This window comes from Sminthopsis crassicaudata, chromosome 4, assembly GCF_048593235.1.
Source record: "Sminthopsis crassicaudata isolate SCR6 chromosome 4, ASM4859323v1, whole genome shotgun sequence".
Lineage (NCBI taxonomy): Eukaryota > Metazoa > Chordata > Mammalia > Dasyuromorphia > Dasyuridae > Sminthopsis > Sminthopsis crassicaudata.
The window spans coordinates 411,671,748-411,699,003 of record NC_133620.1 but is presented as its reverse complement, the minus strand read 5'-3'; the positions used below and the strand labels follow the sequence as shown (position 1 = coordinate 411,699,003).

General features: G+C 32.6%; 1 protein-coding gene across 4 annotated transcripts in view; it reads right to left on the bottom strand.

Moving 5' to 3' along the window:
• Positions 1 to 321: 321 nt before the first annotated feature.
• PTBP2 (polypyrimidine tract binding protein 2) overlaps positions 322 to 27,256 on the bottom strand; it is a 114,642-nt gene continuing 87,707 nt past the window's right edge. The window contains exons 9-14 of one of the 4 annotated variants that reach the window (XM_074262753.1): positions 10,252 to 10,406; positions 8,734 to 8,767; positions 8,222 to 8,314; positions 2,198 to 2,414; positions 2,015 to 2,092; positions 322 to 1,844 (exon numbers count right to left, since the gene is read on the bottom strand). In XM_074262753.1, coding sequence (XP_074118854.1) covers positions 1,712 to 1,844; positions 2,015 to 2,092; positions 2,198 to 2,414; positions 8,222 to 8,314; positions 8,734 to 8,767; positions 10,252 to 10,406 — 710 coding nt within the window. In that variant the 3' untranslated portion in view covers positions 322 to 1,711. The remainder of the gene's footprint in view (positions 1,845 to 2,014; positions 2,093 to 2,197; positions 2,415 to 8,221; positions 8,315 to 8,733; positions 8,768 to 10,251; positions 10,407 to 27,256) is intronic. The other 3 variants (XM_074262754.1, XM_074262755.1, XM_074262756.1) reach the window with 3 other exon arrangements.

Genomic DNA, 27,256 nt, shown 5'->3' with positions numbered 1-27,256 from the left:
AATGTTTAATATGTGTCCTCCTGAAAAGCAGTTACTGTCTTTCATGTTTAAAAAAAACCAGCTGGTATATTTTCACAGCATTGAGATTTATGGTAAAAAGCCATAGAAATATATTATATTATTATTCCTTTCCCACCCTGGCAGAGAATAAACATGAATTCAGAAGCACAGTAGAGTGAAAACAAAGAAGAGAAAAGAGAAAAGGCAGCAGAGAAAGACAGAAAAGGTGAATACAGAGCTACAGAAGTGTTTATTGAGCATGCTACAGAGGTAAGCAGAGTACACACAAAATGAAATTAAACGACCGTCAAACCTCCCAACTTTGTTAGAAAATTAATTTTTAATTGTGCCGCTTCCAAACTATACTGAATTTTACATTTCTAAAGATGTAAAAACCCAACTAATAGAAAATATACATGACCATTTTGTCTACATAGATAACAGAATCTATGAATCTTGAAACTAAGTACATCAATTTCAAAAAGTATTGGTCATTTAAACAGAATCAACAATTCGGATTGACAAGAATTGTTCAAATTAATTTGACCTGTAGATTCTGAGCCATGTTTATAGTAAAGTCAGATCTATTCCTAAATACAAAATAGTTTGAAGATTTATTAAAACTGAATATTACAATGCAAGGTAAATTAAGACTAAAGGCACATAAACTTTGGTCCCACCTGGTTGTCAGTTTTAGAAAACTGCCACAAAATTAATCTTCCTGCAAATTTTCGCAGTACACTTTCTTTATCTTTGAAAAATACATGCACCAGTTCCTGAACTAGCTAGACCAGTCTGCACATGCTCAGAAATCCACAACCATATTCCAAATCTTAATTACAAACTAAAGATGGCAATATATATTTAAATGCACATAAGTCATGTCAACTTCAAAAACATCTACGAAAAATATTCAGCCACAAACAAGACATTACTTAGTGCTGACATTTATATGATACGTCCCACAAGAGTGTGTACAAAAAGGTTAAGATTCCACAACGCTTTCCACATAGGGCTCAAACTTACAGAAATCACTTTTGTTGTCTTAAGAAATTAATACTCTGCACTCTTGTTAATTTTAACTAATGCCTACATTCATAACTGAATCTAGACCAGAATCATGAGATACAGAAGGCCAATGTACCTTAAAGGAAGAAAGCCTAAGGCAGTAGAAATAAAAAATAAAATAAAATAAAATGCTGTGTTTTAATCTTTCAATGTTATGTATCTCATCTGATTAAATAGAAAGAAATGTGATAAGCCAATAATCAAAAATAAGTTCCAAGCAGGAGAAACAAAAACTTAACCTTTTTACACACCCCTGCCTAAACATATTTTAATTCCCATGTAACAATGTGCCCTAGACAACGAATTCTTTTTTTCTAGTAAATGCATTCTAGCAATACTAGTTTTCCTTTTTAAGGCACGTATGTCAACTAAGTTTGGAAAAAAAAAAAAAAAAAAAAAAAACGTGGGATATAACTGAAATCTTTTCAACAGACAATAAAATGGATTCCCTATACAACAGATGAAAAAAAAAAGCAGTTAATACCTCTGCCTTTTAACATATGCATTTCATTTTATTATAACCAAGGAATGATAACAGCATGAAAAAAAAACCCAAAAGTCAAACTCTGGTCCCCACTTTTCTGAACAGTCAACAGGTGATGACACTGACAATGTGATTCACCCTAAATCTTTATCTCTTTTTCTAAATTGTTGATTTGGAGAAAGAAACTCTCAGATGGTGATTTTCTCCAAGGTTATAATTATGAAGATCAATCAGTGCCTGGATAGCCTCCTCCACTGTTGCCATTTGAAGAAGCGCCATCTTGTGATCTCTTCTGAAACAAAATTACCAAGTTAGAAATGTGGCAGACATTAAAAAATGTAAATACTTGATTAAGTATGTGTATGTGGAGGAGAAAAAAAATTGGGGAAAAAAATAGAAACTACTTAGAATAAACATTTATTTCTATATTTTTAAAAATTAAAAACAAGGAAGCTTGCTTACTGAAAAAATTTAAATGCTTTCACAGTGCCCCCAGTGTTAGCAAAAAGTGTACGTAGATCTTCTTCTGCTACTGATGGACTAGAAAAAGTGGAGAGAAAAAAAAAAAAGAAAGAGTTAATATCTTTTACTTTATGGCATAAATAAAAAAAACATACCCTTTACATTTTCCTATTGAATACTTACGGAATATTCGAAAGGTGGAGAGTGGCTGATGGAGGAAAAATATTCTGAAAATTTTTAGAGCCAGGCTTCTTAAAGCGATGTAATGGAGAATTACCAAAATCTTTAGTTAGGCCTTGGTCATCGAGTCCCTCTCGAGGTAGTTGTACAGTCTGATGCTTGGAGAGGGTAACTCGAATAATCTTTCCATACATTTTTTGTCCATTCAGATGGTTCATTGCTAAGGAAAGAAGGCATATTTTAAAATATATATATCAAAACAAATACAGTGTTGTGCCAAAGGGTAAATTAAACATTGTTAGTATATTGATTTTAAAATTCATTATTAAAGAACACCACCACAAGTCGAATTAAATTTCACATAATAAAAGACAAGTTTTTAACTTTGTACTAATTTCTTTTTTTTAAACTTAGTACTAATATTTTACTCAGTACTAATCCAAAGATTTACCAGATTTTTTTTTCAGGTTATAGTAACTGACACTATTTTCTACTAAAAATTCTGTAATTCAATATATTATAGCGAACTCTTGAGATAAGTAGGAGACACTATAAGAATTCTTTCTGAAATAATGAATTAGAATATCAATGCAGAATACTGAACTGGGGTTAAAATACAGATATTTTTATAACTGTTTGAATTTTTTATTCTCTGTATGTGAAATGGACAATCTAGTTTTTTTTCTTTTTTTAAAAAAAGTTAACTATTCTTCAAATCTTCACATCACTCACATTCATGACTTAAATTGTTTTTATATTTCCTTTCTATCATATACTTGGACTGGACTAAAGCTTTAAGTGAAACAGCTAAAAATAGAATTGGTTTTGACATAAAGGTAAAAAGGCAATGTGAGAATACAAAAGAAAGGATACTAGATCGTCAATCAGAAGACCTAGGATTATAATCTTTCCTTTCTTGTTATTAAGTCTTGTCTCAGTTTTCAGATTTGGAGAAACCTTGGGTTCTTAAAAATTATGACAAGTAGAGGGATACAACAAACTACTAAGCCAGAAAACCTTTACAACAATACTCAGAGACAGACTACACATCAGCTGAAAAATGCTTACTGCTAGCACCAACTGACCACCTTGTGATAATTTTTTTCCCCATCTTGACAGCTCACAAAAACTAAGGTATCTAGAAACATTTGCAATCTATGTTGATAAAATGAATTCTCACACCAAAGAAATAATGGTTCCTTGAAATAAGAAGTTAATAGCAAGTATATATGTACTTTATTTTCAGTATTGTAGGAGAGAAAAAGAAGATCACAGGACAATGCACTCTGCTTTTAAAATCTGTCTGGGTTTACAAATTTATTTGCATAAATTTCTTATCTTCCTCCTGCTACATAAGATTGTTGTAAAGATCAAATGAGATTATGGGTGCTTTAGAAAAGTATGGTATCATAGAAATATGATGCATTATTTTCTGAAAACTCAAGGACAACTAATTTTCTTTGGTCATATAAATCTATTATGATATGCAAAAACAAATATGCCTCCTCTCCCCTCCCCCATTTTTAACGTTTCCAGAATATCATTTTTAGATTTTTGACTATGCCGAGACATAAAAGTTCTTCGCTTAAGGTGTAAAACACACCATAATAACTTGTACCTGAATAAACTCCATCATGAAATCTTATAATGCATTCTATATGAAAGCATAGAAAACTTTCAATTATCCATAGTAATAAGGATAAAATCCTATAAGAAAGCTTAGGAGCTCAAACTATGAATTATTCATTATTTTAAATGAATAGTTGTAAAGTTCTGTTGTCTCCAGAAACTGCACTTAGTAAGAACCTAACAAATAGTTTTATTTATTCCAGTTTTTCTTAGAGACAAATAAAAGCATACATTTAAAAATCATTTGTCTTCAGGGGAGTGTATAGATGAAAAGAGAATGGCAAAAGTGAGGGAACACAGGGGTTGGGATGCTTCAATAGTTTCCTTTATACAGCAAGAGAAAGTAAGGAAGAACCTCAACATGTTTTGGTGATTTCCTTAGACAAACTTGAGGAAGGCCAGGGACAAGAGACACAGAATGGACACACATGACTGGGTTGTAATCTTAATCACAGAGAAAACATCTGAACCCGTGAGCTCACATATCCATGTGAGTACGATTTTATTAGTTTAAAATACTGGGCATACAAACTTGAGAAACAACACTATAAGGGCTGATTTAAAAGCTAAGGAAAGAAGGATCACTCCTCAGAATGTAGCAACTAAAATGCCAAAAGAGAAATAAAATATAAGGTTATCAGAGAGCTCTAAGAACAAAAAAGCTATGGAATGATGAATAGGAATATCAAGAAAAAAACTGAAAGCAGCAGGGAAATTGAGCACATACACTTACACATATAAAATGACTGACCACAGTCTTATTCATTTGATAGATTACTTCCTTCTATTTCTTCTGCCTACCCTCTAGTATCCAATGAAAAGAATACAGTAACAGAATAGATAAAAGTTTAAAGTCTAAATAATATGAAATTGAATAATCATAGCCCAAATAATCAAGAATAGCCTGTACATTTAAATATTGGAAAAACAGGAATGATATTTTAAAGAATTCTACATAGTTTCTTTTTACAGATAATTAAAGAATAAAATGCTTCTAGAAAATATAGTCAATGTTCATTTTAAACATAATCCAGCAATTCAAGATACCATGAGTTGATAGACTCATGGTCTTTCTATATATATATCCAACTTTTGGAGTTTTTATTTTTCTTTTTTAATAGATTCCAACTCTACAAGGAAATAAAAATAACTGAAGGTGGTTTTTGTGCAAATAGCTCACCAAAATATGAAAATAAAAGCTCTTTTAAAAAATAAAGGTAACAAATAACTGCCTGTTGTAGTACTACAACCTTTGTAGTACTTTTCAGCACCTAAATAATGTGTTATTTGGGAAAAGTAAAACAAGTGACTCATCAAAATATGAAAAGCAAAAGCCTTTTAAAGGTAGGGGCAGCTATGTGGTACAGTGGATAGAACACTGAACCTGTAGTGAGGAGAACTTGAGTTTAAATCCAGCATCAGACATTTAACATTTCCTAGTTGTGTGACACTGGGCAAGTCACTCAATCCTAATTACTTGCTTCTCAAAAAAAAAAAAAAAAAAAAAAAATAAAAAAAAAAAAGTAAAGGTAGCAAATAATTGACTGTGATACCTTTGTGGTACCTTTCAAGCACTCAAATAATGTGCTATTTTGGAAAGCAAAATAATTGTTTTTGAAGAAAAAACTTTTTTTTGCCAGTATTAGGTTTTTTTTTTTTTAAATGTTATCTATAACAATCACCATGTATGTGACACTATTTTTTCCAAACTTTGTTTAAAAAAATGGTTTATAGGTTTTATATAGTTTCCAAAATATACCTTAATCCTATATATAGGAACTAATAAAGATAATATTTATGAAATGCTTGGCAAATTGCCTGGCACAAAGCAGTCATTTATGTTTGTCTCTTTCTCTTTTCCCCCTAATATTAGCTACTATTCCTTCCTTCACTGTTTTCATTGACATTCACTGTTCCCATGTTACCTAAGTAGCACAAAAAAAGGATCTGCCTACAGGAAACTCACTATATTCTCCCATGAACATTAATTTCCATTAAAACCAAAGTAACACGAGAACAGAAAGCTATCACATACATTTTAGTCAATATAGTGGGCTCTAAAAGAAGAATAAAAATGCCCATTGTTTCAGTCTCTCCTGCCCAAAGTCCCAGGCCTTGGGGGTGAATGAAAAATTTGAAAGATTTATAAGAATTTTTTTTCAAAAATTAAGATTTCACAGTTCTCCATAGTATCAATGAGGGTGATGAAAAAAGACTTCTCAAAAATTCTAAATTCTTTCTTATCACATAGTCAGAAAACCAGAAACTCATAATAGGGTAATTTGAAATTAAAGGGAAGAAAAACTAAATCGAGGGTAGGAAATGATTTCTTAATAATACACAGCTTATGATGCTGGGTATAATATAAGAAATACTTCAAGCAATAGGGATTGAGGTGAATTTGTGATTTCAAATGTATAATAGAAACTCTAAGCAAATCTGTGCTACTAACGGAGATCAATACTTGCTCTGCAAAGTTTTATTCTTTTTTTTTTTTTTCCCTGAGGCAATTGGAGTTAAGTGACTTGCCCAGGGTCACACAGCTAGGAAGTGTTAAGGGTCTGAGACCAGATCTGAACTCGGGTCCTCCTGACTTTAGGGCTGGTGCTCTATCCACTGTGCCACCTAGCTGCCTCCAGTTTTATTCTTTAGAGTTATATGAGTAACTTACTCAAGATCACTTAGCCCATGCAAGTCAAAAGCAGGACTTGAACCCTGGTCTTCCTAGTTTTTAGATCAACTCCTTATACATTAAATAATACTTTCTCATATTTCAAGTAATATGACATTAGAAATTTTTATTATGATGAAAGGTTCATGTAGACTCAGTATACTGTTCTAAAAGTCATAGTGCAATTTTTATTATTTTATCAAAGCTTTTTATTTTCAAAACACATGCATGAAAAAATTTTTCAACACTGACCCTTGTAAAACCTTGCATTCCAATTTTTCCCCTCCTTCCCAATAGCCCCTCCCCCCAGCTTAGTGCAATTTTAAAAAGCTACAAAAGCTTAAAACTGCAATAATACTTTTGAGATACCCTTTATGCTCTTACTAAATAAATCATGATATGCAAAACAAACTAGAGCAAACAAATTCTAGTTCTAAGAACTCACTCAAAACCAATCACATTGAGGCCCAGGGAAAACAACAAAGGGATGGGGAAGAATGTTTCTAAATTGATAGTGAAAAAAATCAACATTCCCTCTTAGCTTTTTTTTCCTCAATGTTTTCTAAGTGGCAAAATTTTGGAATTGGGACACTGGAGACCACTTAAAAAAGATATATAGCAAAGCACATATCCAGTGTCTGACACATAGCAGGTTCTTGATAAGTATTTGTTTTCTTTTCCCCTTCCCATCTAACCCAACACATTCTTGAATAAGCAAATGCTATATTACATACCTGATATGTGATTATCCAGTCTCTGCTTGAAAACCCTAGGGAAGGAAAAATGCCCTCCCAAAGCAACCCATTCTGTTCTGGAACAGTTTTGGTACTGAATTTTCCCCCCTGACATTATGCCTAAATTTATTTCTTTGCAATTTCCACCCATCTCTCTTAGTTGATTCTTTGGAGCCAATCAGAAAAGGCCCAATCTTTCTTTGAAGACAGTTGTCATTACCCCAGCCCAGCTCCCCTTTTCCCAAGTCTCTCCTCTTTGAGGAAGACACATGAAGAGTGGGTAATAGTTCAAGGCTTCTTCTTTTCTTCTGAATTAGATACCTGACTAAGAGAAATCAGGTGGGAGAAATATAAATTACATCTAAAGAGCAGCTTATTGCTGGGATGGGAATAATGAAGAGTGTACCTAAAGGGGAGACAAGTCAGGAATGAGAATATTTAGCTTTTGTATGTGGAAAGCAAAAATAAGAATCAGCTGAGTCTGCATCTATGCTACAGACTCGTGTTATGATGATCCCTAAAGAGAGAATAAGTTAGTGTAAGGTTAAATTACTGGAAAAAAAAACAAAACAAAACAAAAAAAAAAACAAGTTAAAACATAAAAGTAGTGAGACATCATGATGGGGTTGCCACTCTTTAAAGAAAATATTGAAACTACAATAATAAACAAGAATTATAATGGAGAATTAAATATAAATAAATTGTACATTAGACAAAGAAAATGTTACTACAAATGACTTCTTCAGTGAGATTTTCCTTTCCATCTTGGCCAAAGAATTCATCTATGAAATAATTATAGTAGTCAATGGAAAATGACAGTGACAAATATTTGCATGAAACACAACTATTCAGTATATGATGTGTGAAGTTAGTAAAGCTACATTTTATTAGAGATTAAGACAAAGTAATTTTAAAATGGAGTAAAAGGAATTAGGTTAGTTAAAAAATCTGTAATTGAAGATTTAAGAGCACAAACATGTAATCTAGTCTTACCAAGTTGTGATTGGTTTCCATCAGCCATCTGTATAAGTGCACTGTCTTTCTTATTGTATAAAATCTTCACACGTTGCACATCCCCATAAACACCTTTTTGAAGTCAAAGAGGTAATCCAAAAATGAAATTAATTTTAAGGGCAAGTTAACTAAGCAGTATATTTCTGACATATCAATGAAACAAACATTCAGACATCAACAAGATCACTCATTCAATCTTAACATTCATACCAATGAGTAAAGAAGATCAAGATTTTGAACAGTGAATTTTGAAAAGAATAAATTTTTGATAAACCCTCAAAGCTATGTGAATGATATTAAATTAAAGACCATGCAAAATAAATTAGCATGCATTAAAACAAATTTTGTGTCTATGGAGTTTTTAAACAGCAAAAGAAAAATAGCAAAAGATTTACTATTCAACTTTAAGCCAAAGTGCTAGCTACAAATAAGAATTAAGGTGAAACAAAAATCAAATCAATAATAAAAGTATAGTGCTAACAATAACATACCGAAGAGGGTAAACAGACTTTGGGGCGTAACCATCTTTAGAAGGAGAGAAGAGCAAGCAGCGTAAGACAAGAAGAGAGAAGAGTCGAGGAAGAGCGGAGATGAACAGATCATCCATAACGAAGGGTGGTTCCCGCAGAATGGTGAGGTGGTCATGGATCATGGTTCAAGGCGGTTAATTGGGGCAAGTTGGTCCGAGGAACATTTGTTCAAGCACAGAAGCATGAACATAGGGAATGGAGACAGGGAATGAAGACAAGGACAAGGAAAATAAAGGATAAGACAGGGAAGGGAATGGGCATTTGGGAAAAGACAAGGAAAGGGAAGGTGAACACATAGGGAAAAGGATGAAATGGGGAAGGGAAACAGCAATGCAGAAGAAAAATAAGGAATTGGGGAACAAAAAAAATAAAATATAGGTCAGTACATAGGAAATGCAGGAATTTGGTCAGAAAATGGTTGGTTTATGTACTGTACAAGAAAAACTGAGTAAAATGTAGTCACCCAAGACAAATATGGGTAAAGTACATCCATATCAAAGAGTAAATTACAGCATTTCATCTCAACATGGGGGGAGGGAGGAGAAAGCATGCAATAGGAATTTTAAACTTTGAACTTCAACTGCATAAGCATGGCTGGTTATGAAATGCAGGCAAAAGTTTTTTTTTTTTTTTTTTTTTTTTTTTTTAAAGGCGCTCTGATTCAAACATTTTAGCATGCAAAACTGTGAATGACAAAAAGTATCAAATGATAAAATAAGCTTAATGTTCTCACATTAACAGAGGCCAATTGAAATGAAACAAATATTCAAACTAGACATCATAAGTCAATACATCAAGTTTCCCACATTTCATACCAGCTTTCACAGCAATCAAAATAAAATATACGAGACATAAAATGTAGAACTAAAGAAAAAAAAAACCCTTAGATTTCAGATTTAACAAGAAAGAAAAATACTAAAGGTGAAGAGTTTGTTTTTTTTGTTTTGTTTTTTTGTTTTTTGTTTTTTTAAAAAGAAGACAATGACTAAAAACTGCAAAGAAAAAATTACTAAGAAAGACTGGAAGAGTGCCTCGTCAAGATCTTTGGGAGAACCTTCAAAGAAAAATGTATTAGAGTAGTTCACATAAAATAAGATTTTAAAAATGCAATGACATGTAAGCATGAAATGAACAAGCAAATTATCAGAAAAGACGAGCAAAATTGTTGTAGAGTTAAATCTGCAAATTAGATCACATTTGCCTTTGGAAACAAAATGTAAAATAAAAAAGCCAAACCATAGCATGTTAACCATATTTTTCTTAGGAAAAATAGGTAGCTACTGATAAAGAAATATATAAATGACTATCTAGGAAAATAAAGTATTTTCTTAAGTACTTTAATTTTATTCAGAAGTAGACATAAACAGAAAATACTTTGACTAATATGTATATAAGGAAAAATGTAATAAAGAAAAATGATAAACTTTCACAAATGAAATGAAGTTAAAAGAATGAAAGCTAGTAAATAGTTTCACTAACCTCTTCATTTAAATTGCTAACCAACAGGACTGTGTTGCCACCAGCTGAGACTCCAGGCATACCCACTCGGCCAGCAGCAGCTGCAGCAGCTGCTGCAGCAGCATTTGGAATAGCCAAAGGACTCAGAGCTCCTGGAACAGCTGCAACAGGAAGCCCTAATTTTAAAATAAAGCGTATTTTACGAAACACACACAAGTCTTTTACAAAAATCTACTTAAGCATGATGGCTGCACAGTTCACAGCAGACCACGCCAAACAGTGCGTGATACTTTCTCATGCTTAAATGAAACCGACTGGGGATAAATGAAGAAGCTTCTGTATATTCTGGTTCAAAAGCATGTACCTAAATTTTCTGGTAAAAGATTAAGTACAACTTTTAAAATTCACAAGCAATCTATTTTGTATACAAGAAAATCATACTGAACACTATATTTCCAAGCAGAAAACTATCTCAAGAAAACTCTATACATTTTTTTTTTTTTTGTATTTTAGCCACTTCAAGAAATTATCATTAAGAAATGTCTTTATTATTACTAGTTCATACTGCTAACAGTGATGGCAATTTTCTTCTTGCCATCTTTCCTTCAAGCTCACATTTGAAATAATATAGCTAGTTATAGTTTAGGAAACAATAGTCTTTTCATTTTGTAGATCAATACAAAACACCATGTATCATATTTTGAATTCATCACAATGACATTAAATAAAATCTTATGAAGATCACTTTGCCTTGTTAACTGAAACCAAATAGCTAACATGACTACAAATTCTATTAAACATTACATTCTTTCACAATAGGGAACAACAACAAAAAGACTATAGGGTTTACTACTATTGCATGTTCTCCAGGTTTAATTCTCTATTCTTTCAGACAGTCAACAAGCATTTATTAAGTACCTACTAAGTGCCAGGAATTGTACTATTTAAAATTTTCCCTTGTTTTTTCTTAATTGGTTTTCCTACTACCTCCTCATTGAGTTGCTTCATCACCACTCATCAACTTTTGCTTACTCTTAAGATGTTTTTCCTTTTTTTAAGTCATTTCATGGATACATCAATTCCATACTATGGAATTTCTTTCTCTTTTCATTTTCTATTTAATTCAGAATCCTTTTCATTCTTCATATCAATTGACTCTTTAAAATTGAGCCTCTCAAGTTAATGTAACATTACATATGGAAGGGGGAAAAATGTGTACCTTTCTATACAAAGATAGAAATGACATAGCACAGCGTTGGCATACTAGGATATCTCCCATTTCATTTATTCATTCTTTCCCTGTAACCTCTTAGAGCATGCCATTTAGACATGCTACTTTTATCTTAGATTATTTGATTTTCTAATCTTTTCCAGTTAGTTTTCTGACATTCTCACTTCATGGAAATTATAACTGGTCGTCTAGTGCAATTATATTATTAAAGGGGATTTTCCCCACTCTCATTTTTCCTTAACCTCTCTGCTGTCTTTGACTTAGTAAAATACTTTCTCTGAGAAAGTGACTTCTCTTTTTTAATATCATTTTTCAAAATTGTTTCTAGTCAGTTTTATTTGAATGGTCAAAGCATTTCATTACAGTTGCTAGGATGGACACACATTCGTTAATGCTATATTTTAGAATTATTTACTATTATAAGTACAGTTTGCTCCTATCTTTATTCCAGGAAAGATAATATAATAATCTATTAAGTGCCAAGCTGATTTATGGCATTCAGCAAAATAGTAAACAACAGCATGGCTCTAAAATGTTTAAAACAAGTATTAATCCAGATACAGCAAGGATATATTGGGAAGAACCCAGAAAAGAAACTGGCCCAAATCTCAGCTCAGCTAGTTGTGGTATGATTTTGTACACATGATTTTATCTTGCTAGACCTGAATTCTATTACCTGTAAACTGTGTAGAATGAGCTAGAATATCTCTATTGTCCATCCCAGCTCTAACTATGATCCTATTAGAGGAACATACAAAAGAACAAAAGAGAAATTTAATCTTGCAAAGAAATGTATCCTTTTGGGAAGTTCAAGAAATTTTATCAATGAAGAAAAGGGATATAAACTTCTTTTACTTTTCTGTTTTCATTTTTACTTGCTAATTCAGTATAAAATGTAAGTATTTTAATACAGTCAAAATTAAAGACTAAAATTGTTTTTTTCCCTAATTTTCAGAAAACACCAAAGAAAAGGACCATAGACCTCAAAGTAGGTGGTATCCTTGGAGGCCAACAAGTCCTACCCCTTCAATTCAAAGATAAGAAAAGAAAATGAAGTACAGAAAAATGAAAGCACTAGTCAAGGGTCAAACAACTAGATAATGGTAGAGGCAGGATTGAGCCTGGCTTTTCTTCAATGCAAGCACAATGCCTTTTTTAGTGTCATAATATTTATCAAACTAATAAAAATGTCAACAAAATATTATGGGAATGTTTGTTTGCACAATGCCATATATTCAAAATCCTTCCATGTGTTCATTATTAAATAGATCTGGGGTTTCATCTATGCAATATTTCTTCTATTAATATAGATCACAATCCTTCTTCAACTTCTCATCCTTTTTGAATAGCCACATATCCCATAAATGACATGGGGAAAAATTTTTTTTTTTAAGTCCAGAAAAAAATTCTATTTTATTCATAAATTTTCTCTGCCTCTACCATAAAGCACATTGCTTGGGAATGCATATATAAAAATAACTGAAGCTAATTTAAGTATATTAATATATACATGAAATCTAATATAATGCTACTATGCTATAGTTTTAGAAAAGAAATTCCCTAGAAAAATCAAACTTTCAACATGCTACTTCATGACTCATAATTATATATAAGAATCTAAATACTTAAAGAAAAGAAGCTTCAAAAGTAACAGAAAATCTGGTTAACACAGAATTACATAAAGGATTTAAGATGGACATACTCAAGAGTTTAAAAAATATTTGTTGACTTTTAGAAAACTTGAATTTATATTTTTCTATAGTCTGGTGTGTATATAACTAGATTATTTAGCTAATTTATGACATCAAAGACAGAATGAAGTTCAGAAATGTAAAACAATTCACATAAACATTTTAATATATAGAAAAAAAATCAAAATTTAAAGTAGAAATTATGAATTGTATTTATTCCAGCAAATTCATGAGTATTTTTGGGAAAATGCCATTGCCTGTTTAAATGTTTCATTGAACTACATGTTTTTCGCTAGTTTAAAAAAATGGAGTAATAAACATTTAATATTTATCTGTGGAAGAGAGATTCTATATCAGAGCATAGCTGAGGCTGGCAGTTACCAATATGCTTATCAGAGAGTGACATATCAGGCCATTCAGTCAGGCACATCAACCTTTGACTGCTGCTTTCACTATCTACAGTATCTCCAATTATTCTTTCTTATTTCCCCCATCACTATTCTGGGACAATCTGTTCAAATATATCTATATAGTCTAGACTTCTTTCCCACTGTTTTTCCTTAGGCACCAGGGGAAGAAATTAAATAAGAGGGAGGCACTGTACCAGTAAATACATCCTATCCCTCTTTAAATATAATGAACAGGCATAACTTAGAAAGATTGCTAAAATATTAGAGATGTGTAAACTTTACAAGAACCTAGAAGCCAGGGAAGTTTTCCTAATCTAATTAAAAATCTTTCTAACATAGAAGTTTATTTCAATATTTCAATACCATAAAATCTTCCATTGGAAATCACTATTCTCAACTTCAATGCGTAATATTTTAGCAGATATTTATGTTTTCATATGTGATTTTGATTGCAAAATAGAATCATACATGTTAAGGAGGTTCTGATTTGATTTTATTTTTCTCTTACTGGAAATTGAGATTTTCATAGGCTATTCACCTAGGCTAATGCAGTCAGAAAAGCTGGATGGAAGAAAGTAAAGGGGAAAAAAGATGAATTCTAGGGGCTACTATTGTCCATAGCTGAACCAACCAGTCAGAATTTATTATGTATCCACATGAACCAGGCACTGTATTAAATACTGGGGATATAAAAAGAGGCAAAAGATAGTCCCTAAAGACAGTCTCAAGGAGCTTACAATCTCAAAATATGGGGGAAAACATACAAACAAATATATACAAATAAACTATATATAGGAAAAAAAGGAAATAACTAATAGAAAGAAGGCACTAGATTTAAGAGAGATCAGGAAAGGCTTGCTGTAAAATATGGTATTTTAGTTAGTACTTTTAGACAGAGATGAAAAGGAAGATCATTCCAAGTGTGGGGACATTAGAGAAAATGCCCAGAGTTCAAAAATGAAATGTCTTTTTCACAGACCTGCAAGGAGGCCAATATCATTTAAGAGTATATGGTATTATGGAGCAGCTACATGGTGCATGGATAGAGCACCTGCCCTGAAGTCAGGAGGACCTGAGTTCAAATTTGATCTCAGACATTTAACAAACACTTCCTGGCTGTGTGACCCTGGGCAAATCACTTAACCCCAATTTCCTCAGGGAAAAAAAAAAGTGTATATGGTATTATATTTGAACATATTTCACATGTATTGGGACTACCTGTCATCTAGGGGAGGGAGTGGGAAGAAGGAGGGGAAAATTTGGAACAGAAGGTCATGTAAGGGTCAATGCATATGTTTTGTAAATAAAAAGCTATTTTTAAAAAAAGAGTATATGGTATGTTTCCTAGCTGTGTGATGCCGGGCAAGTCACTTAATCCCAAGTACCTCACCAAAAAAAATCAAAATTATTTTAAAAAGTGTGTGACACAGATTAATGTATAGAGAAGATTGGAAAGGCATAGTAAGGAACAAACAGGATTTTTTGTATTTGATCCTGCAAATGACAGAAAGCTACTATAGTCTGAGCAGGAAAAAAGGAGGGGTAACAGAACTGCACATGACTGAACAGCTTTAGGAAAATCACTTTGAGAAGCTGAATGGAGGCTGGATTGGAATGGAGTGAAGGCAAATTTATCTATACAGACTATTGAAATTGTCTAAGAATGAGGTGATGAGGGCCAGCACCACTGTAGTGGCAAGTGTGAGGAGAGATGGGTATGTATTCAAGAAAGAGATGTTGCAAAAGTAAATCAGCAGGCCTTGGCAACCAATTGGATATGAGTATAGGTATGGATGTGTAATCCAGGATGACTCCTAGGTTGCAAGTTTTAGGGATTAGGAAAATGATTTTGCCTTTAAAATAACAGGGAAAGGAGGAAAAACACAAAAAAGGTAAGATTCTAAAATCCATAAATAACAGAAATGTAAAATCACAACATAAACAGCCAAGTACAGTCAAGTGATCTAACATTATTTTCATTTTGAAGCAATATATTTTGGTACCTACAGCACAGATCTGACTGACCATGTTACTTCCCTGCTCCCAACTGACTCATAGATAAAATATAAACTTTTCTTTTTGGCACTGAAAACCTGTCACAACTATCTTTCAAGGCTCACTGCAAATTACACTCCTTCAAAGATTATAGTCTAGCTAAACGAGTATTTCAGAGTGTTCATACCTTACATGCCTTTGCACACAGGATGCTCCCTATCTGTTAAATGCTCTCCTTCCTTGCCTCTGTTCCTTGAATCCTAATTACTTTTAAGGTTCAAATAAAGTGCAATCTTTTATGTGAAATCTATTTTGATTTATCATTTCACCAAGTGCTCCTCCTCAAGAAATTATTTAATATTCATTTTATATATTAATTTGGGCTTATGTATCCATGTTTATGCTTTTCCCTCCCAAAAGACAGACATAGTTCTTGAGGATAGGCCCTATTTCAACTTTTATCATAGTATTCCTAGTGCCAAGCAAACTTTTTCCCATATAGTGAGTACTTTAAAAATACTGATTATTGGAATACTATCAATATGACCCCAAGTATTAGACATACTACCTATGTTCCTTTACGTAAAGTCAAAAATTAAAAAATATAAACACTAAACTTTGGCTCAAATTACTTTTAAGTTAATGGTTTATTGCTTTATGGAAGATTATATTCCCTTCAGATTTTAATTTCTGAAACTCAGGAGATACTCCAGTAAAATTTTAATGGCTCTTATTAACCTTGCTCTATCATTTATAGTATATGATTTTATGAGATGGGGCAAATTATTTATCCAATCAATTGTTGGAACTGAGTGTTTTCATATATAAAATGGGTATGAGTATATGCCATAATGATAATACCATAGGATATTATTACAAAGAGCTATTCAAAATGCTAGACACAGAAATGAAAAATATTATAATACTATTACTGACCTTGAAATATGGCAAAGTAAGCATATCAAGTAGGGTCACTTTTGTTTTCAGTCATTTTTTCCAATTGTATCTGATCCCATTCAGGTTTTCTTGGCAAGGTAGTTTGCCATTCCCTTTTCTAGTTCATTTTATAGATGATTAATATGAGGCAAACAATGTTAAGCTTGCTCAGGTCACACAATTACTAAATGTCTTTGAACAGATTTGAACTCCGGAAGATGAGTCTTCCTGATTTCAAGGCGATTGTTCTATTCATCATGCCACTTAACTGCCTGTAGTCGCTACAGGAAATAATTTACTTTCATCACAAGTAAGCAAAATGTTTTTGAAGTATGCACTGGAGGGGAGCTATACAGAGTGCTAATCAATTGGAGGATAGAAATTAAGACTTCTTAAGAAGTTTCTTGAGAATATACTGCCCTTTAAGAATTTCCCTTTGCTAAAGAGCTCCTTGTAACCTGGAAATTTAGGAAAAGGCAATAATTAACATTTAAAGGCATCAATATTAGTACCATGTCATCTATCCAAAATATCTTGGTAAATTCAAAAACATGAGTCCCTAACACTACAGATTTTCATGAAAGGATCTGAACATCTGGAGTAAAAACTCATTTCTGAGCTCCACAAAAAAATAATTAAAGATTGAATCTAAAGAGCTCATGGATCAGTACTTATGAATGAGGACTGCTACACTACATCACCCACCACTACTACTACACTACCCCTACACTATTTCACTATACTATTCTTTTCCTTCCACTGGAATAATAAATTATGCCCAATTAGATATATTTTCTAAGGAATATATTAAAGTACTTATTAATATCTCATTTGAGCATTTTAAATTATTAGAGCTATCATGATTTAATCTTTTCAGAATACCACTAAAACTATTAATATTTACTTTTTAGCCCTACTGGGATTTGGCATTAGAACCATTTCAATTACAGACATAGACTTGGAGATCAAAGTGACCTTAGAGATACATCTACTCCAACCCTTTCATTTTACAAATGAGGAAAGTGAGGCAAGAAGAGCTTAAAGTGACTTTCTCAGGGTCATGAAATTAGAGAAATGATTGTTAATAATCAATGATTTGAGGAGATTCAGTTCTCCCCCTTAGGACCAAAGACAGGAGATGGGATTAATATTCTATTGCTACTCCACTCAATCTTACAAGGAATTTAAGGTGAAACTCCTGGCCCACTCAAGCTTGGGTGGAGGAATATAGATCCTTAAGTCTAGATTTCCCCCAAAGGCTAGGGGTGATTTGGAAGTAAACGACAAAATCAAAGTCATATCCCCTAGTCCCTCATTAGAAAAGGATTACTCTCATTATAATATTCATTCTTTTATTACTTGTTAACCAACCAAGAGTCAATTGCCACTCTCAGGAGTACCCATCCTTTCAAGAGCATTTAAGTATGGAGTGTGCTCCTTGAGGGGTCTTTGGCATATGAGAGGGTCACTGATCCTTTTATTAATAAAATGCTTACATTGTTAATAAAAGGAATTATTACACAGAAACTATGTCTCTCAAACTTTCAAATGTCACAACAAACCTATGGTAAAATTTAAATTCAGATCTTTCTTACTCCTAATGTTAGTGCCCAATCTATTACACTACAACTAGGCACAAAAAAAGTGATTAAAAAAAACCAAACAAACAAAAAAACTGAGTACATATACAATAAAAGTACTACTATATAATCAGGTAATTATTCTAGATAAATTACATTCACATGGGGAAAAATAAGTACACTGAAAACATTGAGTTTTCTAAGCAAAATCTAGAAAAATTACTTTTAAAATTTGTTAATGAAAAGAATTATTAAAATACTGGCACAAAATATACCTTTTATTACTGGAGTGATAGCATGTTCTAGTGAAAAGAAATTTGCATTTGAGGTCTGAAAATACATTTTGCTACTGGTACCCAGCGGTACTCTTTTGGACATCTCTGTTATGCCACAGGAATTTCTTCATCATCCAAAATCATTTCAACCATCCAATATCAGTATACTCTTGCTCCTAGGGCCTCTCCTTCTGAACATCCATTTAAGGAGGGGGCTTAGGCCGGCCATATTTCCAATTTCCACACAACTGCACTCCTATGCACTTTTCTATCATGTCACAAATATTCACTGACTGACATAGCACTAGAGATGATCACTTAAACTCTATTAACCTCAGTTTCCTAATCTACAAGATGGGAATATTGATAATACCAAAAGAATTTCACGTAGGGTTGTCATTTGAAGTGATACATTTCAATTTTATTAAGTCAATAGATGATTCCATAAATCACTTTTTATATGAGAATCATTTGACAAATCACAAATTTATAAATAACAGGGACCCTAAGAAAAAATTTGTCCTTTTTTATAAATTGCCTTCTGTATTTGAAAACAAGAGACAAATGAAATCTACTTTATCCAAACGAAATGTTTTGCTAAAACTACCATATTCTCAATTAGACTATCTTTCAGTTTTCTTTGGAAAGCCAGTTGTTCTTGATATTTTAAATTAATTTAAACAGGGGGAAAAAAGAATATAGAGAAGACTTACCCTATAGGAGTTCTCAGAATGTTGTTTCCTCTGAAGTTGAATATTCTTAAAGATCCTATGTCTTTGTGCATGAAACCTTGAGAGCTAAACAGCATTCTAATATATATAGGAACCCTGAGGTGAGCCCATGAAATCATGTATCACATGCATTATAAATAGCATATCATAGCCTGTAAAAATTTTCAACCTTATTTAATATGAAAGAAGTAAAAAGAGAATGAAATTAAAAATAGGAAAGCTGGGAAGGGCATCCTTAGATACAGACATATACACTATCTCTCCTTTTCTTTTACCAACAATAAGAAGGTACATAAAGAACAGAGTGAGTTTTTAAGCAAAGAGATGTCACCAGATAGATCTGACAGAAAGAAAAAAGGGGAGGGGTTATATATAAGACTTCTCAATGAATTGCATTAAGAAAAGAATGGAAAGGTCATATTGTTAGTTAATCCTTTAATTTTAATACTGGATTGAATAACTAGATTGAACAATTTCATGTTGGGCTGTTCTGGATCGAAAAATCTAAAATCAACTGCTTGCTTTAAAATCATCAAATAAGTAGATTTCACCACAAATCAGTAACTAAACGAATTCTTACAAGTCTATCAGGAAATACATCAAACTCAACATCTCATTTCCCCATTATCTATAGTGAAATTAGTTAAATGCTCCACAGAACTTTAGCCCTTAAAGTTTAAGGGTCTGTATTCAAATACACCTGAAATTTCTTGATCTATAAGACTTGACATACTATCTAATACATATCTAATTCCTTTGGATTCTGCTTATTTTTTCTTTGGAATACTACGTAATGATAGCTAAATCCTTGAAACTTTTCTTTCTGAACAAAGGTTTCTATTTACTTCTTGGCTCACTACCTCATCCATTGTTTTTAAATCTGGTTTAAATGAACCTCTAAAGGAAATTTGTTAACTATATTTCAAATGTAAATTATATCTTTTCTCATACTACACATTTTATCTTAAGTAGTTTTTAAAAAACATATTGGTCTGAGAAAGGGTTCTTCTGCTTCACAATAATGCTATTAAAAAAAAAAAGTCCAAGACAATTTGGCAGCTTATTTCTCCCCTTTGGGTATTAAATTCTACCTCTAGATTCCCTGAAAAACATCTGAAGAATATAATACTTCCTATATTCCAATTCTTCTGAAGTCTTAGAATAAATTAAACTTAGTAGTAAAGGTTTTGACAATTTATTTGGATTCTAACTTCTATACACTGAAATTTTTAAATGAACTTAAACTTCTTCTGGGGATTATTTCAGAATTCTGATTAAGAGAGGTATGAGTTGTTTAATATGGAAAAGAACTGGAAAGGACACTTTAAAAATCTCAATTTTAAAATCAAAAGGAAAAATTGTTTGACATTTATAATAAATTTTTAATTACCATGAAATTAAAAAGATAAGGGGAAAGGTTGATATTTTCAAAAGAGCAACTGGGGACAAATCAGCAGCCAGAAGAAGCCTTTATGGAGAAAACAGCTAGACACAAAACATGTTCAATATAAAACTGCATTAAATACAGCTACGTCATCAGTTTACAAAGTCTTATCTTCAACACCAAAAGTGTTAAAGCAGAGGCTAATCATTAAAGGGATTCTATTGTGGAAGGGATTTCAATATTGATAGAATATTAAATTAGAATTCTTTTAAGGTCTCTTTCAATTGGAGAACTTTCAGAATAGGGTATTCCCTTCTGATAATATTGATCACTAAGGAAATCTGAGATGAAATAACAATTCTCATATAAATACCATATCATTTTCAGTATGTTATAGCTTATCTCCTCCCATTTCCAAACCTGCCCATATTGTCACTTAATGCAAACTTAAATTTTGTTGATATTTTAAAAATTCACTTCAGGTTTTTAACAGTAAAAATCATATGAAAGGAAGAGTTTTCAAAAAATTACAATTACTATATAGTTATGGAATCATTATTTAACAAGACCAATGATCCTTTAGTTGAATAAGTCATTTTAATTATAGGTTTTTGCTTCAAGATTACTTGGGAATATCTTCTCTCTTGAAGGCAACTAATTAGAAGGAGAATCAAAACAACTCTGCCAGTCTTTTAACTTAAAATTCATGGGGAAGAGGATACTTTAAAATGTAGGCCTTCAGCTTTAATAAAGCAAAAAGCTATTAAATTATTCAATAAATTCAAGCCCATTTTCTAAGTCAATCTCAAAGAATGTATTCATAGCGCAACAAGACATACTATTACTACACACCATAACTCCCTAAATGGCAAATAAAGTGTTAATGAAAGGATTGAACAGAAATATACTATAACCCCTTTATCTCAGCAGAATTCGACACAGAGAAGCAGGTGAGTAAGAACTTCATGATTTGCATATTTATACCATAAAAGATGTTTTGATTTAAAATACCAAGTATGATTACCTGAAATTTACCACATAAATTAAAATAAGGATAGGTTTTTCTACTGTTGGTAATGCTTGAGTTAGTTTTTAACCCTAAATTCATTCCTACTATTATTATTATTTTTTACAAGTTTTATTTTTCTTGGGAGCCATTCTTAGGTTTGTTTTTACATAATTTGTGGGAGTCCATAGGTCTCTACCTTTCATCAGGTAATATTAGTTTAATTTCTTCCTGTGATATTTGCTTTTTTTGAGGTTTTACTCATATTTTTTATCCTGAAGATAATGAAATGGGAGCCATTGGAGTATTCTGAGAGGGGAAGAGGGGGAGAGGAGGAAAGAAGGATGGGATGCCATGATCAGACTTGCACCTTAAGGAAGATCACTTAATAATGACTAATTTGTAGCATAAAGTAGGCTACTTGTGAGAAATTTAAAAATGGACAGTCTACATTCTAAGTGCGACACTTCTCCCACATATGCTGTGTTAAGACCTAGAGGAAGATCTCTGACTTGCAGAAAATGAAAGGGGTGTACATTTTGAGGATGGATAAAAATCAGTCACTATGATCCTGTTGAGCTTTAATTAATCTATGATCCATGAGGATTATAGGAAGGGCATGGATCCAAGGTATGGATAGGATATAATCAATACCAATGAAAAAAGTACTTACAATAAAGAAATTTTTAAAAATCCACTGAAGCATTTATGATCAGATGGTATCCCTAGTATATAAGAATAAAAAGCAAACATTTTTGAACAGATGAAGCAAAATAATACTTGGGCCGCAGAATATTAGTTTTTAAAAACTTACTACTATTTTGAGGTCTAGATCCATGACTTCAATGACATAGCAAACCCCTACTGAGGAAATCTCTTGTACCAATACAAATAGGTAACTGCTCTACTATTTATAATCTTAGAGTTGCCTGGAACATTTAGTCATTATGTAGTAAGTGGCCAATCACACACAGCTTGTCTGTGTTAGAAACTAGTCTTGAATGCTTAAGTTCCTATCTGAGGCCAACTTTTTATCCACTATGTCTTGCTGCCTTTTACAGTTAAGTCCAAATAAATTTGAAATTAAAAAAAAAAAAAAACCACAAAAATATAGACTACATAGCATTTTCTAAATACTTACTCTCATATCATAAAAATATACCAAAAAAGAAATTTACTGCTCAACAGATTAAAATTACTTCAACCAATGAACTTGCTCCTCCTAAGCATGCAAGCTCTTCCCCAGGAATTCACAGGTAAAACTCCCAGTAAAGGCTGGAACTAGAGAATTGTTAAGTACCAACTTAGCACTTAGTAAAAACCTAATATCTCATTATCTCATTAGCACTTAGTAAGAACCTAATATCTCCCCCTTTCTTTTGATTTAGAACATAGGGTGGTCATGATCTTGAAACATAAAAAAAAAAAAGTTCAGATCCCCGAATCCAGAGTGGCGGAGACGGGCGCCAAATTGCGATGGTCCAGTCTAGCTCCTCTGAAGGGCTCAGAATAAGTCCTTTTCAGGATAAGCAAAAGTCCTTGCCCCAATATGTAATGTGCTGTTGTCTCCAGAAGCTGCAGATCGCTCTCTGGGAGGAGATCTACTGTGTCAACTCAAATCTCTCGGACAGATTCTTCTTCCTGTACAGAGCCGACTTCTCTTCCTGCAGAGAGCAGCCTCAAGTTTTGTCCAGACAAAAACTCTCTTTTCCTCCAGAGCTGCCCTCTTTTATCCTCCCAGAGAATGGGCGTGGGATAATGCAAGGGCTTCTGGGAAAAATTACTTCAACCAATGAACTTGCTCCTCCTAAGCATGCAAGCTCTTCCCCAGGAATTCACAAGTAAAACTCCCAGTAAAGGCCGGAACTAGAGAATTGTTAAGTACCGACTTAGCACCTAGTAAAAACCTAGTATCTCATTAGCACTTAGTAAGAACCTAACACTTAACTCTTTTTAATAACAGTTTTCCTGATGGTGTTATGATTCTAAGTCATAGAATACCACAATCTCAAAACAATCAAAACTTCAGTAGAACAAAGACAACTGTTGTAGAAAGAAGGGGATATAGATGTTATTAGACATTACAGAGGTAAAAATCAACAAAACATGGCAAATTATTAGATATAGGGATTTAGGGAGAATCAAAAGACTTAAAAATGACTCCAAGGTTGTAAACGTGTGTGACTAGAAGGACAATGGTGCTTTTTTACAAAAAAAAAAAAAAAAAAAAAAAATTAGGAATAGGAATGCATTTGGAGAAAAGTCATTGAGCTCTATTTTGGTTATATTCAATTTGGGAAGTTTATGGCACTTAAATTGAATAGTCCCAATGGAAGTTGGAGACATGGAACTATGCAGTCAGAAAAGACTAAAGCTATATATTCAAATCTGGGAGTCATCTCCACAAAAATAATGATAAAACTAATGGGAGCTGTTGAAAGCCCCAAGAGAGGATATAAAGAAAGAGGAATGAAGACAAGATTCTAGGTATACCCACATTTAGGGAACAAGACATCTGTCCTGGGGATACATAATGTTTTTATTAGAAAGAGACTTCTGTCTAAAACACAGAGAACAGAGAAGCATCTGATCGTGTGGGCCTTAAGTAAAAGAGAAGCAGTATACTTCCTAATTTAGTCTTTGCCCTACCTGGAAAAGCTTGCAATTTCTGAATAATAACAGAGGCAATATAATTAATACCATAATGATACACCTGTGCTATTACTAATCTTTGAAAAGTATTTTTTTTATTAAAAAGCAAATATGAAAAGACCACTTTTCATCTTTTGAATACAGAAATTTATAAATTTTAAAATGTTATTTTAAAAGTGGTTTTTTTCACAAAAATTTTGTGAGATAATTTTATTGATGTGGAAATAGAGGCTTCAAAAGATTAAGCAACCTATGTTCCTAATCAAAGAGTTTTGGAGTTGGATTGAGAGTTCAAACTGTATTTAAAAACCACTTGTGGAGAGGCATCTTACTCATCAAAATAACCTATGTGCATAGCACAACACCTTCCCCCTTTAAACATATCCAGATGCCAAGGGATGAGCTCTCTCATTTTCCTTTCCCTCACTCCTTTCTTCCCCCAGTTCCACAAAACCCATGAAGGCTACTTGATTGCTTAAAATGTTTGGATAAGATCAAAGTTACCAACTCAATTACTCCTTGTGAGGTGCCACAAGGCTTTACCATTCAACCTGTCACGATTCTCTAAGTCTAAGAACTGTGTTGTCTGCTCCCTTTCAGATCACTAAAACAGCCTAAGGAATCCTGGGTTTAGCCATCCATTCCACAATTAAACTTTCATTTATGTATGATATCCCCCAATTAGAATGTAAATTCAAAAGTAAAGGCTGCATTGTACTTTCAATTTATATCCCCCAATAAACAGCACAATGTGTGTGACATAATAACTATCTAATGAATGTTTTTTTCATTTACTGATTCATTCATTCACATAAGAGGCACTTAAATGTTGAAATGAAATGAACAATTACTCACTAATTCACTGATTTTCGAAAAGAAACTTTGTTGGAACTACATGTAATCCAGTGAAAATTTCCCTGGGGCATTAAATATAATTCTAATGTATAATTACCCATCATATGATGATACCAGGAATTTGATATATGATATTATGTCAGCAGCACTAATTAACATTTTCAGTAGCTACTATGCATAGTAACAGAACAATACATGAAAGTAATAAATTCTCAATAAATACTTGTTAAATTCAAGTGTAATAACATTAAAAAATTATCATGGTGCAAAAAAAAAAAAAAGCCAATGTTGTATAGGAATACTATAAACAAATCTTAAATATTGGAATATATTTTGACAAAAAGTTCAGGTTGTTGTGTGGAACTGAACTACACATATTTTTAAAAACTGGCAGAATATGAAACATATAATCCATAAAAAGATATAGAAAAAAATTAACTACCCACATATGCTGGCGGTCATCCACAACCACTGAAAAAAAATCTACATTTATTTTGGCAGCTCTCAGCCATGAATACCTCTAACTCTCAGAAAATAATTTTGAAAATTCAGGTTGAACTAACAGAAAAATCTTAGAAACCACATTTCTTTTTGTCAATTCTCAATTCAATGCTATGGTTATTTTAAGGAATAAAAAAATTTTGGCTTAAAATAGGACCAGTTAAGCCAGAAAGAGCATCTTGCTGAACCACTATGAGATAAATAAATTTAAGCTCAAAAGCCTCTCAACACTATGACGTGATCATGATGAAAAATAGATAATGCATACAATGGACTTATTAGGAAGTACCAGTTTATTTCTAATATCAAAAAATAAAAATTTATTTGCTACATCAATGAAGCATGGTTTCTCTATGCTAATGAACAACAACAATTAAAAAAAAATCCGTGTGTGTGTGTGTAAACACACACACATATGTACCGATTTAGATGGCCTTATAAGAATTTGTACCAAAAAATCATCAAAGTGCCTTGGTTAAGATGGCCTGATGATACACATAGACTATGTCTTGGATCTTACTGGAAGCTTTTGCATTTGTTTAGAAGACTCTCAGACACTATATTCTGCTAACACTGGCTTTCAAGGCCCAAGGTCATTACTTTCTATTTACCTGTCTCTCTATAAATGTAGTAATACACATACTTTAATTGAGTGGCACTTGGGCAACATAGCCACAAGCAGAATTACATCATCTACAAGCTGGAGGGGATAAAACAGAACATATAAGTCAATCAATATATAAACTAGGTAAGTGCTATATAGTTGTTAGGTATTATTATTATTAAAACCCTCTACAAAATGCCACCAAAATAATCACTAAGTCATCACTGAAATGGGGAACCCACTCTTTCTCTAAGCAGCCCATTTTACTTTTGGACTAAATGTAAAATGGTTCTAAATTCTAAAATTCTGCTTCAAGGATGATGAAGGAGATAAATAATATAAGTATGTACATATTAGTTAAGTGCAATCAATTCTATATTGCCACAAGCCAATTAAATAATTTTTAATCAAATTATTTAGCTTTATTGAGCCAGTATTTTAGGTAGAGTGAGGGAAAGAGGAGTCTTTAGATTCAGGAATTAGATCAAGGATTCTTAAGAATTTCTTGTATCATGAATCTCTGTGGCAATCTGGTGAAGATTATGGGTCTCTTTTCAAAATAATTCTCTTAAAAGTAAATCAATTACACGGAAGTGTAGTTATCAAAACATCTTAAAAATAAATTCACAGATTCCAGGTTAAAAATCCCTGATCAACAAACTAAAAAGTTTCTGTACAAACAATACTAATGCAAACAAGATTAGAAGGGAAGTAACAAATTGGGAAAATATTTTTACAGTTAAAGGTTCTGACAAAGGTCTCATTTCCAAAATATATAGAGAACTGACCCTAATTTATAAGAAGCCAAACCATTCTCCAATTGATAAATGGTCAAAGGATATGAACAGACAATTCTCAGATGATGAAATTGAAACTATATCCACTCATATGAAAGAGTGTTCCAAATCACTATTGATCAGAGAAATGCACTGATACCACTACACACCTCTCAGATTGGCTAAGATGACAGGAACAAATAATGATGAATGTTGGAGGGGATGTGGGAAAACTGGGACACTGATGCATTGTTGGTGGAGTTGTGAAAGAATCCAACCATTCTGGAGAGCAATCTGGAATTATGCCCAAAAAGTTATCAAAATGTGCATACCCTTTGACCCAGCCATACTACTACTGGGCTTATATCCCAAGGAAATACTAAAGAAGGGAAAGGGACC